This window comes from Lutra lutra, chromosome X (assembly GCF_902655055.1).
Source record: "Lutra lutra chromosome X, mLutLut1.2, whole genome shotgun sequence".
In the NCBI taxonomy this organism is placed as follows: Eukaryota; Metazoa; Chordata; class Mammalia; order Carnivora; family Mustelidae; genus Lutra; species Lutra lutra.
In genome coordinates this window covers 91,816,851-91,831,726 of record NC_062296.1, presented here as the reverse complement: position 1 = coordinate 91,831,726, position 14,876 = coordinate 91,816,851, and the positions used below count along the sequence as shown (strand labels likewise).

The following is a 14,876-nucleotide window of genomic DNA, read 5'->3' as shown; positions in this document are numbered from 1 at the left end:
TGAATTTAATTCAGCCAATGCGAAGCATGTATATAAAAATATATGTACCTGTATAAACTCTAAAAATACTACTTAAGCTGGGGCACCTGGGCAGCTCAGTTGGTTAAGCATCTGCCTTCCGCTCAGGTCACCATCCTGGAGTCTGGGGATCGAGTCCCACATGGGGCTCCCTGCTCAGGGGAGCCTGACTCTTCCTCTCCCTCTGCCTGCTGCTCCCCACTTTTGCTCTCTTTCTCTCAAATAAATAAATAAAATCTTTTAAAATTAAAAAAAAATATCACTTAAGTAGTAAAAGAGATCTGGCTATACCACCACTAGTGTCTGAGTATATATAAATCCAGTATTCCCTTTACTGAACTAATATTCATAAACAGCTCAGCAGCCGCCTCTCATCAGCAGTTACAGATTTGCTTTTTAACTGATGAGATGCTAGAACAACAGGAAAAAGAATCCATATGCTTTACTACAGTAGGAGAGTAAAAGACATATGGATTGAGTAGCTAGATCAGAGGTCCTCTCAGTGAGGGAAGAGCTTTCTTTGGTTGCTGTCGTTTAGGCAAAGAAGGAGAGGCTGCTGAGAACATGGGGACAACGTGCCTACCAGGGAAGTTCAGAGGCCCTGAGAAAGAAAGAGAGGGATTTGGATTTGTTCATAAGAGAAAGAGGGACTGGGCCAGAAGGATGTGGGCAAAGGAGGACCATCATACAGAGAGAGGCTGAGCTGTTCTGTGGGATGTAGGACATCCTTTCCTGCCTTGTCCTTCAGATCATCAGCCCAAGTTTTGCTACTGTGATCATCTTGGGTTCATGGTTGCTTGCATGGCAGATGGGTGGTAAGATGGGGCTATGGAGAAAGGGCATTTGTCCCCTCTTTCAGGGGACACCAGATTGCTAATAAAGGAATGGCCACAGGGAACAGAGAAAATACTTCCAATGAAAGTAGAAAACAGAGCAGTGGTGATCCCGAACTTAGAATCCCTCAGAGAAATACTGGGGAGAACCTTGGGGGTTTACCAGAATGGGAGTTTGAATCAACATCTCCCGATCTAAAAGAGCTGGGGAACTGTAGGGGACATGTTGATTACACTACAGAAATCAACAATCTAGCTTTTTTGGGTAAAGAACAATGTTGTGTTTGCTGGAACCAGGGACCAGACAATGACACAGCTACTTCTTAGAAGTAACTTTGAATGTATCAGCATGTGCAGCCAACTTATTTGCTGACTTAAAAGTGGACTTAAAAACAGTCTGATGAAATTTTTTTGCCTGTTAAACCTATTATTGCCCATAATGAAAGACTGTATATGCACTAATGACAACATGCAGCCTTCTGCTTGATCACAGTTTGTAAAACTTCATGATACAGGGGTTTTTAGTTATACTCAACACATTTTCCTTCAGAAATGTGATTGGCTGCGCTAGATGCTGTGAATGATATAAATTGAGCTCTTAGTTGGAAGGAAGCTACAGGATCAAGCATCCCTGAGTTTCAGACAGAAACTTCCTTGGAATACGCATATTCAAAGGTATGTGGACTTTATTCCTTTGGTACCCTTTCTATTGTGTTTACTTCTTTTTCTGCATTTCATGTATAAAAGATGCAAATGTATTCTGCATTTCTAATACTTCATGCTGTCATATTTGGTTACTTCTTCAGTTGGACCATAATTCAATTAGACTGATTACTTAGATGAATTATTTTACCTTCTAATGCAGCAAAATGTTTCTCTGTATTATTTTTTTTTTTAATTTACTTCCAGCATCCCAAAGCACTTTTCAGGGCCAAATCTCACAGCAAAATATTTATTTTAATTACTTATCAATTAAGATAAAAATGATCTTTTTCACAGGCTGTCATCGACTACTTTGAAATCCATTTTGTTTAATTACATCAAATAGAACCATCAACAAAATGTGGTGTTTTCTCATTAATTCAAACAGATTTGGGAGGTAGAAAACATCGGTGTGCTTTTTATAGCCAACATTATTACACAAGCTACTTACTTTCTCTGCAAAATTTAAGATACTTCTGACAGCTTTCATAGTCAACAATTCCTACCACAGAGCAATGTGCATATTTTAGGATGGCCTGTTTTGCTTCGTGTCCCAAGGGTCATAAAGTGTATAATTACAGTGCTGGGCCAAACAAAAAGGAAGATGTCATTGACTAAATATGGCAAATTTCAAGGAGCTGTCATTCACAATTCATGGAATGACCACAAAGTATTGGCACTGTCTTCTCCCTTCCATTCAACCACACCTGTTGTTCCGTCTCTAGAGCTCTAGAAGTGTCTCCTGCAGGTCCTGCTGGAAGTCCTGCAGTTGAAACACCTAGAACTCCACTTTACTTCTTCCTTACTCTATTTTGGAAGATTATTTTAATGCCTCTTCTCAGATGATTAGTCTTTGTTTTTAACAGTAGCAATGGTCAGGTGGACTGTACAAAACAAAACAAAACAAAACAAAACCAACAACACCACCATTTTTGTGCCCTCCTGGTTCTAGAAGTATCAAATACTGTGTGCCCTGAAGATCTGCACAGCTTTTAGAGCCCACTCCACCCTTGGGTTCATTAATTATAAGCTACAGCTAGTTTCTAGGACTCCCCAGGCTGCAGACGTGTAGGAAAATAGCACAGCAGATCACGTAATGATGGCTTCACATGGCTACAGTTTGTTCTGCTCTCTGATGAAATGAGAAGCATCCTCACCGCTATCGGGATTCCAAAAGCAATGGAATGAGCTCCGCACTAGAAATCACATGTGAATGAAGTCACCTCACAAAATGTGCCCCCATCCTCTTTTACTGGCAATGGACTAATATGGGCTATGTGGGTTTTAGGGAGCATTAGTTATGTCCATATTTGCAAAAACATTTTTTGAAAAGTGTCAACTTCTATTTCAGGGCCATCAAGACATGGGGACCTGGATTTTGTTTGCCTGCCTCTTGGGAGCAGCCTTTGCTATGCCCGTGAGTAAAACACCCCTGCAGATGTCAATATCCAATTTCACAAGTTTAGAAATAAAAATCTGCCCCACAGTTGGCCAACTTGCGGGTTTAAGACAGTACGAGATCAGATGTCCTCAAATGTCTCTGCGTTTAAGAAACACTTGGAAGAGCTTGTTAGAAAAAGTACTCTCAGAGGCCTCCACCCAAGCCTCTTTCTGATTGGGGACAGCTGAAGTCGGGGCAGTGCCCAGGACTCTGCATTTTAACAAGCACCTCAGGAGAGTCTATGCAAACAAGTTGTTTGTAAATATCATTGCCCATCTCTAGATGGAGGAAACTTTTGGAAGGGACCCTCGAAAGACCTCCAGAGAAAGTGCTCAATCAGCCTTAGGCAAATACTACAGAAATGCCAGTTCTCTCTAAAGCCCAATTTCTCACGAATGTCCCGCTCTCTTCCTACCCTCCAAACCCTACTGTCTGTTATCCTTCAGAGGGTAAGGTTTCTATGTCAGGAATTTCCTTCTTGAACCATCTCCTCATTGTCAGAGGCCTCATCCCCTGGTGCACACCTGCTCGGCACATGGGGGCTTCCGTGCAGTCGTCCAGGATCCTACCTGTGCCCAATTTGTGCGGATAGTTTCTCCATTCGAATGTACCAAGGACCAGGAAGTCTGACCCATTCTCTTTAGACACAGATACATAAGGTTAGAGAGCTCAGATCCCATGCAGGCAAAACAGGACCCAGCTGCCTTTCGGTGGCATAGAGAGCAGTTGATACAACCAGAAGCCAGCAAACTTGTGTATCTGCCTCCTCTCTTCCTCTCTTGCCCACAAGACCAAGATTCTGTGCTCTGCCTTCCTGAAATCCTGCATTGGGGCAATTTCTAGGCCCCTGAGGGGCCTCTGCATTACAAATTGAGCCCTTTTTCCACTCCTCCATTGAATAACCCTACTCCCTAAGAGCTTCTATCAAGAAGGTATAGGAAAGGCAGTTATCTGACTAGAAGAATTCACATTCAGATGAGAGCAAACAAACCCTCTTATAAAATGCGAGCATTTAAAAATAACAGAGTGTTAATCAGCTCAGTGTCCGAGGTAGAGGCTCTGCACCGTCCCTTCTCCTCTTCCTCTCCCCCGTCCAGGGCCAACCAGCATTGCACAATGCAGGCATCCGTCACGTGGCCTCCCTTTTGATGGGACAGACAGTCCTTGTGTAGATAATGATTCAGGCTGGTTTTTTTTTTAACTTAAATTTTTTTTTCTGCCATAAAAACTTTGATAGAATCATAAAAAGAATCAGAGTAAATTTCATAAATCAACTCCTTCACTTTCCATGGGACTCCTAACGTCTCCACCTGACCACACCCATCCCCGCACACTCATCAAGAATTCACAGGTAGTTGTCGCTTCTGTTGTTGTGCATGTGCTTTGCACGTGTCCGTTGTGAGGACTCTCTTCCATACTGAAGCACTTAGCCGCCTCCTGATCTATAAGGGAAGGTTTGTGAGCTAGTTCTCTTCCTGTTGGTATCTCATAATCGTGTAAGAGAAACCCATCTCTCTTTCCAACATGGAGCGAGCTGCATGAAGACATAAAATGGCAGACATAAAATTAGCTGACCACACGGATGGGGGAAGGGGGTGTCCGAAGATCACTGGAGGACAAATGTGTGCTGGTTTTTGCTTCTAGGTCTTGGGAAAGTCATTTAGTTCCTCTGGACCACTTTAAAATAAGAGGAGTCCTGTCCTACACAGCATACATGCTCAAATGAAAAGGGGACCTTAAATATATTCAGCACCATATAGATTTTTTTTTAAGTAGCTTCAGTCTCTCTTAATGTGAACAATTGCATATTGACTTAATCTCTTCCTCCCTCTCTCTCTCCCCCTCCCTCTTCTCTCCCTCTCCCTCTTTCTTTTTCTCCTCCTTTCCCTTCTATAAAAGCTACCACCTCATCCTGGGCACCCTGGTTATATCAACTTCAGCTATGAGGTAATTTTTCTCTTTACTAATTTTGACCATTGTTTGAGTTAACAATGCCCTGGGCTCTGTAAAGAACAGTGTGTTGATTCTTTATTCAAGATGTTTCTCAGTCCTGCTTTCTTCAGTTCCCATTACCAGCTTCCTGGTTTAAGCCCTGATGGGTTGCCTCAAGCCTGTACTGCCCCAGCACACTCCTACTTGGCCTCTCTGACTTAGTTTCTCCTCCTTACATGGCTATAAAGCTATTCATCGTGAGCTACCGCGCAGGGTGGGGCTGCATGGTAGCGCAGAAAGTGAACTCTGGCTGAACAGCTCTGTTCTATTCCAGCCTGGGGAAGGTGGGGGGGGTCAGGTAAGACGCTATTGAAGATCCTTTCCGACTAGAAACTCTTGATTCTAAGATGTTCACACTCTATGTGTTGCCTTTGTCGTCTTTACTGAAAGATCAGTGATCAGTGACCAAGGGGTCTGTGAGACATTCTGCAGAGCAATGGGAAGCAAGAGATTTCTGGAAATCAGGTTTGAGGCTCTTTCCAACCCCACACAAATCACGCGACCACAGGCAAATCATTTTTTCTCTCTAAAACGTTGGTTTCCTCATCTGGAGAAGGGAAATAATTATAATACCCACACTTCAAAATATGGCTTGAGGAGCAAAATAGTTAAGCAATATAACAGCTGCTTTGTCAAGTACAATTTGAGCAAGGTTAGTAATTGTTGTATGGATATCAAATGCTGTACTACTACACCACGAAATCCCCAGAACTGAGGTTAACCAAGTATATACCATTTAGGGAGGAATAAACTCTTACTTCTTTCCAAGGTTCAGATGACATTCTGTGAATCTGTTTACTCATACAAGCTGAGGAAATTGTGAGTAACACTCAGAGGCAAGATTTCCTGGGAAACCTTAAAAGGTTGACATATTTGACCAGAAAACCTGAGTTTCTAGGGTGAGGGACAGCTTTTCTGGCTTCTTTATTTTTTCATTGTGACAGCAAATCAAAAAAGGATATGACTAATGTTATGGCACGTTCATTGGTTTTGTTTTGTTTTGCTCTTGCAAACAAGAGCAGGTGCTGTGGAGTTGACCAGAATTACTACTTTTGTGACCTTGATCAAGCCCATGAACCTCTTGAACTCCCCATGACCTCGTCTGTAATAGTGAGGGTGAAGATACTTGCCTCAGGATATGTGAGAACACATGAAACATGTGTGTGATGGAGGTAATGTAGTGCCCAGCACTTAGGAAGCTCCTGAGAAATGTTAACTTTATTCTTGTTCTGTAGAACTCCCGCTTTCAGGCTATCAGTATTGACAGGACTGCAACAGTGAGTCTGCATTTCATGCAACGAAATGAAAGCAAATGTATTCTAATGTCTCTTTTTCTTAAGGTGCTTACCCCCCTGAAGTGGTACCAGAACATGATAAGGCATCCGGTATGTAGGTTTTTTTTCTTTGTTCCCTTAAAATATAAGCATGCATTTCAATTCCCCTTTAAATGAAATAACATATCTATGCCACACACAGACACTAACGGAAAATCTAGCCTGTAAAAGGTCCTGTCTGTGTACACAGTCAGAAATTCTTGCACAGCAAAAATAATGAATAAATACTCATAGTAATAATGACAAAGAAAACATGACTACTTCTCCGGCTGGAAGTCAACGGAGCCAATGGTAAACCTGACTCTTTGTTTCTCACCAGTACCCTTCCTATGGTTACGAACCCATGGGTGGATGGCTGCACCACCAAATCATTCCCGTGCTGTCCCAGCAGAATCCCCCGAACCACGCCCTACAGCCTCATCACCACATCCCCATGATGCCAGCTCAGCAGCCCGTGGTCCCCCAGCAACCAATGATGCCAGTTCCTGGCCAACACTCCATGACTCCAACCCAACACCACCAGCCAAACCTCCCTCTGCCAGCCCAGCAGCCCTTCCAGCCCCAGCCCGTCCAGCCACAGGCTCACCAGCCCATCCAGCCCCAGCCACCCGTGCACCCCATCCAGCCCCTGCCGCCACAGCCACCTCTGCCTCCGATGTTCCCCATACAGCCCCTGCCCCCCATGCTTCCTGACCTGCCTCTGGAAGCCTGGCCAGCAACAGATAAGACCAAGCGGGAGGAAGTGGTGAGTAGCGCTTGAAGCCACTGCGGTGCCTGGGAAAATGGTAAAGCAAAACTGACCCCCAGAGTTCTAAGTTCTCAAACAATCCAGGGTCTAGAGTTTCAGCAGCTACACAGGGCAGTGACTCTATGAGTCCAAGCATGTGCTGTAACTTCATATTATAAATAAGTTTATCAGGGAAGCTTAGGAATTATGACCATAGTTTTTATGGTGGGTTTAAATTCTACGATGATTTTGAATTTTTCCCAGAATATGTATTACTGAAACCCATTAATTTTAAGGAGAGCAGTATAAGGGAATTATCCGTTCTCCTTATATTTCAAGGGTTTGACTAGGAAGAATAGGCTAGAATTGCACTGAAGATTTAAAAAAAAAAGTAATTTTTGAAAGTGGAGGGGGATGTAAATATTTGAACAGGCTACAAAAGGTAGGTGGGAAATCTCTTTGAAGACCTCTTTAATCTCTTTAAAGGAAGATTACCAGTCTAGAGAGGATTTTAGTCTAACTTGGAGGAAGCTAGACGGTTTGTTACATTCATTCTCAGTATTGGGCTCTATAGATTAAACTCTCAGCAAGAAGTTTCCACAAGCACAAAATTCACTGCGTTACAGAAAGTTCTTCCAAATGATTGGGAAGTAGCCAATAAAATAAATGACTCCTATCCATATCCACAAATCCTTATTCTGTGTATATGAGATTATGTAATTCTACTGCATGTGTAATTCCAAGTTACAAACACTATTGATGACTTTTCTACTGAGAAGCAGTGAGGGCTGAGATGGAAATGACCTGGATGGGGAGCTATGGGATACCCAGGTTCCAGTTTTGGCTTTGCCTCCAAAGAGAAAATGATACTGTACAAGTTACTTCAAATTTATGGGTGTTTTCTCTTTTTTAAAAGAAGAAAAAGTGACTACCTCTGATAACTTCCAGCCTCTGTCCAAGTACAAATACCATAGTTTCCCAACAAAAAATTACAGTGTCTGCCATATATGGCTTCATAATTATGAGCATATCTGTGGAGAATATGAGGCAGAATTTTGGAAATCGTATCCCAAAGAATTTGGTGCCTCTCATCGATTCTTCTAGTCTAAGGTACTGTTCCCTCTGTATAGAATGTGCATTTATTCATTGCTTCATGAATGATTAAGGCCATGAACTTTATAATGTGCTCACATCCTACTAGAGCTATTTCTGGAAAGGTGGCTTTGGGCAGGTAGTTTGAACTCTTTAAAACAAAAAAACCAAAAAAACTCTTATGTAAAATCAGAGTATCAATACTGGTAGCTTCTTAGAGTTGTTTTGCAGGAGATAAAAATCAAGTAACGAGCTCAGAGCCTGGCACGCAGGAAGTCCTCAGGGAAAGGGCAGCTACTGTTACTTTATTATAACGGAAGAGTTGCAAGTGTCCTGAAGGCAGGAACGTTCACTCTGGATACCTCCTCTCCAATGACAATGAGATAACAAAGAAGTTTGGAAAATTACAGAGTTCGACTTAAAGGGCTGTACATCATTCTGGCAAAACGGAAGCCACACGTGTGATTGTAAATGACACTCACTAGGAATATCTGTAAATTATTTTAATTCTTCCTTTTGTTATTATTTTAAGGATTAAGGCATCAGGAAATGAGAACTGAAGTAAATACTTCAGGTGCTTTCAGAAAGACACAAGAACACGACGCGTTTTGGCTGCCATCACTTCACTTAGTACATTCTGTAACTAAAGATCAGTACCATTAGCAAACAATAAAATGGTTTAATAATCACTCACGTTTTTGTGTTGTTTGAAGCTTACAATTTCCTGTCACTTCAGAGAAGGTATTATAAATGGCCTTTCTCCGATAAGGTAGGAACTGCTCACACACCTGCAAAACTGACCATTTTGCAGGCAAATGAGGACTATTTTCCCTCATGGAGAAAATGGATAGCATCTCAAAACATTTAAAAAAAAAACCCAGAAGTTTATGCAGTAGTTATAATAATAGATGAAGTGAAAAATTATGAACATGTATAGTCACTGAACCTAAATCAAATGAAGGGAAGTTTATACGAAGAGTTCTTTAAATTGAAAAAAATAAGCCCTTGGGAAATGTTTATATTACAAAACAAGTTCAGACGTGGAACACGGGCTTTATATCTTGCACCACATTAGTAACCAAAATCCAATCTTTTGATCTCATTCTACTGAAAAGGATTTTAACTGAAATTATGTGATATGTATAACAATGTGTTGAATTTTAAATTATTGGGGTAATCAGTTTTCCTAAGAAAACTTTTATTAAATGGAGCTTCAAACAGAGACTCACAGCGGTTTTGTACACAAGTCATTTCTTTCACTTAATAATTTTTAAGATGATAAACTGTACTGTATAGTCTTCCAAATGTTAACACATGCATAAAATGGACTCAACACAACTTTTCTTTCCCACTCGTATTTATATTCGAATACTTTTTTCCTCCTACGCCCACACAGAATTGTAAACAGTCCTTTTAGGGTTTACATTACACAGCACCCACAGTACCTTTATGATCAAGGCTCCTTAATCATTTTCTGGCATGAATAAACATAACTTTACAGGGAGGGTCTTGATATTTAAACAAATAACTTGATTTAAAAGAACTAGGATCCCATAAAAATGTAAGAAATCTTTTAATCAATTTGCACGAACCAATCCTGATCAATTTAGAAAATATTTATTTATAACCCCTTAGGGTAAGGCACTATTCCATGCCCTGGTGAAAGCAGTAAGTTCCCATCCTTAAGAAATCTAGAACACGGGGCGCCAGGGTGGCTCAGTGGGTTAGGCCGCTGCCTTCGGCTCAGGTCATGATCTCAGGGTCCTGGGATCGAGTCCCGCATCGGGTTCTCTGCTCGGCGGAGATCCTGCTTCCCTCTCTCTCTCTCTGCCTGCCTCTCCATCTACTTGTGATCTCTGTCAAATAAATAAATAAAATCTTAAAAAAAAAAGAAATCTAGAACACACCAAAGGGATGAAATGAGCTAAGAAATACTGACAAGAGAAGGCCTAGCACCATTACCACTATGACAGGAGTATGGTCAAGACACCCTGGCAAATACGGCAGACTTCCTTAGCTAGCTGCACGACAGCTTTCCTCACCACTCGTTCTGTGTTGGCAGAGCTGGAATTGCTCCCAGCATCTGGCCTTCCACAAACCCAGGAGAGATGAGCCCCTCCCCTGTCCCAGGGAATGAATGTTCACTTCTCCATGCCAATTATGGCATCAATTACCATAACACACCATATCCATACCAAATATGGAATCTATTCCCTTTGCTAGTGACTAGTTGAGGGACGGGTTGAGGTGGAACCTGAACAATGAATGAGGAGGCCACAAGGAATATTTCCTAGGAGAGGAGGAGTTTCTGAGGGGCAAGAGTACTTTCCAATTAAAAAATACACACACAACTGGAAAACAGTATGGAGGTTCCTCAAGAAGTTAAAAATAGAGCTACTCTAAAACTCAGCAATTGCACTACTGGGTATTTACTCCAAAGATACAGATGTAGTGAAAAGAAGGGCCATATGCACCCCAATGTTTATAGCAGCAATGGCCACAATAGACAAACTATGGAAAGAGCCCTTATGTCCATCAACAGATGAATGGATAAAGAAGATGTGGTACATAAACACAGCGGAATGTTACTCAGCCATCAGAAAGGATGAATATTTACCATTTACATCAACATGCATGGAACTGGAGGGTATTATGCTGAGCAAAATAAGTCAATCAGACAAAGACAATTATCATATGGTTTCACTTGTACCTGGAATATAAGAAACAATATAAGAGGAATATATAACAATATAAGAGGACCATAGGGGAAGGGAGGGGAAACTGAATGGGAAGTCATCAGAGAGGGAGACAAACCATGAGAGACTCTTAACTACAGGAAACAAACTGAGGGGAAGCAGGTGGGGGGATGGGGTAATTGGGTGATGGGCATTAAGGAGGGCACGTGATGTGATGAGCACTGGGTGTTGTTATATGCAACTGATGAATTATTGAACTCTACATCTGAAACTAATGATGTACTATATGCTGGCTAATTGAATTTAAAAAAAAAAAGAAAAAGTACACACACACACACACACACACACACACAACCACTCATGCTAGGAAAGAGTGCTGTTCTGTCTTTGGATCTATTTGTTTGAGGATATGATGCCTGGAGCTGTGTCTACCATATTATGACCAGGAAGGACCTAAGTCTTTGGTGGCATCATTGTGTCCCTGAATTAACCTACCCTGGAACCATCTACTCCTAGATGGATAAAACACTCTATTTCCATAACAGTATTTTTCAATTGTGGGTCATGACATCAATATCAGGAGCCCTGGCATTTGTGTCATGCCAGCAAGCTGTCTCTTTCAATAATTTAAAGCTTATTTGGCCAGAACTAAGAATTATTTTGTCAATGCATTTCCTGGGGAAAAAAAAAAGCCAGTGGATAGATAGAGATATATATCCTGGTATATTCCAGAAAACATATGCCTCCCCACACACTGCCTTTCACAGTTGATGAAAGTATTGTCATTACATTCATTTCTGCTGAGAAACGTTTGGAGGGTATAAGGGCTGATGTTACTTGGGAGACTATGTGTGACACTGGAAAAAAAACAGAAACTCTGGAGTGAGACTGGAGTTGCTTTCAATTTTTATGATATAAGAGGACTCTCTATTTGGAAAAGTCATTGACAAAATAATTCTCCTTTTATAATGATTCAACTTATACACACACACACACACACACACACACATTCAAATCACATTTTGAATTACAGGGAAAAAGTCAGGTCTTGGACTCTGAAAACTATTCACTATGGAATGAGATGTACTGCATAAGTTAATTTTATGAGAAACAGAAACTTGTGTATTCAATGGCCAAACATGTGTTTTAATATAATCATTTTCATGGTAGGCTACAACGGACATTATTCTACTGCATTAAACAATGTCTATTAACCACAACACAGCACCTCTCTGATGATCCAGAATGAGACATAGGAACACCTGTCAGTGAGGTGTGTTGCCTGGGCATTTCAGAGATCTCGAAGCTCTTAACGCCGGTTCTAAATTTCCTTTTCACTGTAATTGTCCCTTTCGGCTCTTGGCTATCACTTCTTTTTGTTAATGTATATTTACATCTTGTAACGTGTAGCTTATTTGTAAACATATTCTCCCTAACAAAATTAAGTACATTGACCTTGGGATTGTTACTTCAGAAGTTCCACCGTGGTTTTGAGACTATTTTATTTCCTGACTCCCCAACTGTGGCAGATGGCTGCAACCGACAGAATTCTGACATGGATGTGGCCGTCACCACATAGCAGAACGTATCTGATGTAAAATGAATAAACAGAGCATTTCTCATTCATTACAACTCAGGCAGAGCGAGCTGCCCAACACTGTACTTGAGTAAAATATGGAAGAAAATCACTAGATACTAATGACGGAGCCTCAAAGTACAGGCTGAAATAAATAACAGGACTGGCCATAAGTGCACTAATAAACCCGAACTTCCACCCGAAGAATTCTTAAATCAGGGAACAAACGAAAGTAGACTATTTACGAAGCTGTACTACGTCTTTGAAATTCAGCTGAAGAGACAGATGAAGTTGAGGAAACCACCTCAAGGAAACTCCCTTCTCACCAGAACCACTCTCACGTCACTCTCATGTCACTAATAAATGATGAATATTTACCATTTACATCGACATGCATGGAACTGGAGGGTATTATGCTGAGCAAAATAAGTCAGTCAGAACCACTCTCATGTCACTAATAAATCTGAAATCTACTCTGCCCTTGTTCACTCTCTGTTGGTGAGGACTTCAATATGCATCCTTTTGGGGGTGTGTGTGCGGGAATTACCTTAAGAGAGCCATCAAAATGCACAAAAAGATACACGCAGAGGTATTGGTCACAACATTATTTATACTATGAGAAATTTCAATTTTCTTACCTCTAGCTGAAGGAGTAATGTGATAAAAAAAAAAAAGTATGCTTTAGAAGAAAATTTATTAGTGGAGAAAATGTGACAAACTAAAACTTAAGACCAAAACCACCTATCATACGTACTATTACACATGACCTTAACATGTAACTAATTTACTTACACATAAATACACATAAATGTGCATTGGCAAAAACTTGGAATGAGATGCAGCTGTTTGTACAAAGACACAATTTTTCCCACAATCAATGTAAGTTGCTTCTGTAAACTAGAATCATTAAATTATTTATTTAAAAGTTTGTTCTCCCTTTCTTCTACCTCAGTGCAGACACAGCTCTTTCCTTCAGTTCCCTGTGATGTGAGTTTTGGTTCTTGGTGGGTCCCCTGCAGGTAAATTTCAAGTAGAAACGACTTCACACGTACTTGATCTTCAGAGAAACATTTTGACTGAAGAAGGGCTAAGGGAAAGGAACTACTGGCTTTAGCAGGAACAAAAATGAGCAACAAGATCAAAGAACAAAAAGGAGATGAGCATTATAGGATGAAGAAAGAAGAACTAGAAACGGCATGAATAAAATAAAATAGAGAAATGACCGTCAAAGCAGCTCCTGCTGAAATTCTGAAATTCCGGTGAGAGGTCAAACACATCTAACCCCTAAAGTCTTAAGGAGCTGGGTGCGCAGTGACTTCTCACATTAAGTGGGTTCTCCTCTGATTGAAATAATGCCTTAAAACTCATCAATTATCTAATTTCACTTTTGGGCTTCAATTTGCTACAATGTGCTTTTTCCTCTTCTATCTTTAATGACATTAGGTCTGAATCATCAGAAAATGCTTCCAGCTCACGCATTAGAAAGGGCAGAGGAAAATGTAACCTCACAAACTTGGGTTTTGGCCTGGATTTCCAGAACCACCTACCCTGATAGCATACGACCACGTACCTCTTGATGGTATGCTTTGAAGACAGAGGTTCAAAGGGTTAGCCGGAAATAATCTTCACTTTGACAGAGACAGTGACTAGTTGGCAGCATTTTCCAAATAAAAATTCAGATACGTAGGGAGATAATACAATAGAATACTTGAAATCAGAGATATATACTAACTGGTAATTACACTCTATACTTGTCCTGTTCAGTATGTATCCCCACATGGCTATTCGAATTTAAAAGAATTAAAATGAAATAAAATTGGAACTTCACTTCCTCAGCCACACGAGACACATTTTAAGTGCTAAAAGGTCACATGGGACTAGTGGCTACCATATTGGACAGCGCGGACACACAACATTTCCATCACTGCCAGGAGTTTTATTGGACAGTACTGCTCTATACACTATTTCCTGAGGTAGAAGAGCAAATCCTGTTAATTCAAAGATTTTAAACAAAAGATGAAACAAAACAGACTTGCTGGTTAGAGCTGAACATCTCAACTATCCATAACAAGTCATTTCCCAAGCATTCCAGGAGTCCTGATCTTGTATGGAAATTTTCGAAGAACTGTAGAAGCGCCCTTCTATTCCACAGGTCAAATCGCACACACCAAAATGGTTTTCCCTCCAGTTCTCTTCTAAAACAGATGAATTCGGAGTTCAGCTACACTATTTTTTCTCCTCATCAGAAAAACTATTTTGGTTCCAAAGGAATAGTCATTCATTTTCAGACCTCTACCAGCCACATCCATGCTGGAGGTAGAAGGCTGGGGCTGCCCTTGACCTAGGGCTTCCCTGGGAACAGGCCAAAGTTTAAGCTGATGGAAAGATAAAAGTAAGAAAAAAAACGCAAACTTTTGTCCATCCCTAAGGGTGGCTGACTGCCTGGAAACATCAAAAATATTTAC

The 14,876-nt window shown here is 40.9% G+C and overlaps 2 protein-coding genes across 6 annotated transcripts in view; one reads left to right on the top strand and one right to left on the bottom strand.

Annotated features, from left to right (window-relative positions):
- ARHGAP6 (Rho GTPase activating protein 6) overlaps nucleotides 1-14,876 on the bottom strand; it is a 488,327-nt gene that overhangs the window by 115,901 nt on the left and 357,550 nt on the right. The window lies entirely within an intron of this gene.
- AMELX (amelogenin X-linked) lies at nucleotides 1,394-8,777 on the top strand. 2 transcript variants are annotated; one of them, XM_047715479.1, is made up of 6 exons: nucleotides 1,394-1,526; nucleotides 2,905-2,970; nucleotides 4,894-4,941; nucleotides 6,327-6,371; nucleotides 6,640-7,065; nucleotides 8,672-8,777. In XM_047715479.1, the coding sequence occupies exons 2-6, from the start codon at nucleotides 2,917-2,919 to the stop codon at nucleotides 8,675-8,677; spliced, it is 579 nt and encodes a 192-aa protein (XP_047571435.1). In that variant the 5' UTR covers nucleotides 1,394-1,526; nucleotides 2,905-2,916; the 3' UTR covers nucleotides 8,678-8,777. The 2 variants fall into 2 exon arrangements, with proteins under 2 accessions (XP_047571435.1, XP_047571436.1); XM_047715480.1 differs by lacking the exon at nucleotides 4,894-4,941.

What these genes read in the sequence shown, in the direction of transcription:
- AMELX (XM_047715479.1), top strand. Translation starts at nt 2,917, where the DNA reads ATGGGGACCTGGATTTTGTTTGCCTGCCTCTTGGGAGCAGCCTTTGCT. An exon ending in GAGCAGCCTTTGCTATGCCC is followed by an intron (nt 2,971 to 4,893) that starts GTGAGTAAAACA and finishes CTTCTATAAAAG; the next exon opens with CTACCACCTCATCCTGGGCA. An exon ending in AGAACATGATAAGGCATCCG is followed by an intron (nt 6,372 to 6,639) that starts GTATGTAGGTTT and finishes GTTTCTCACCAG; the next exon opens with TACCCTTCCTATGGTTACGA.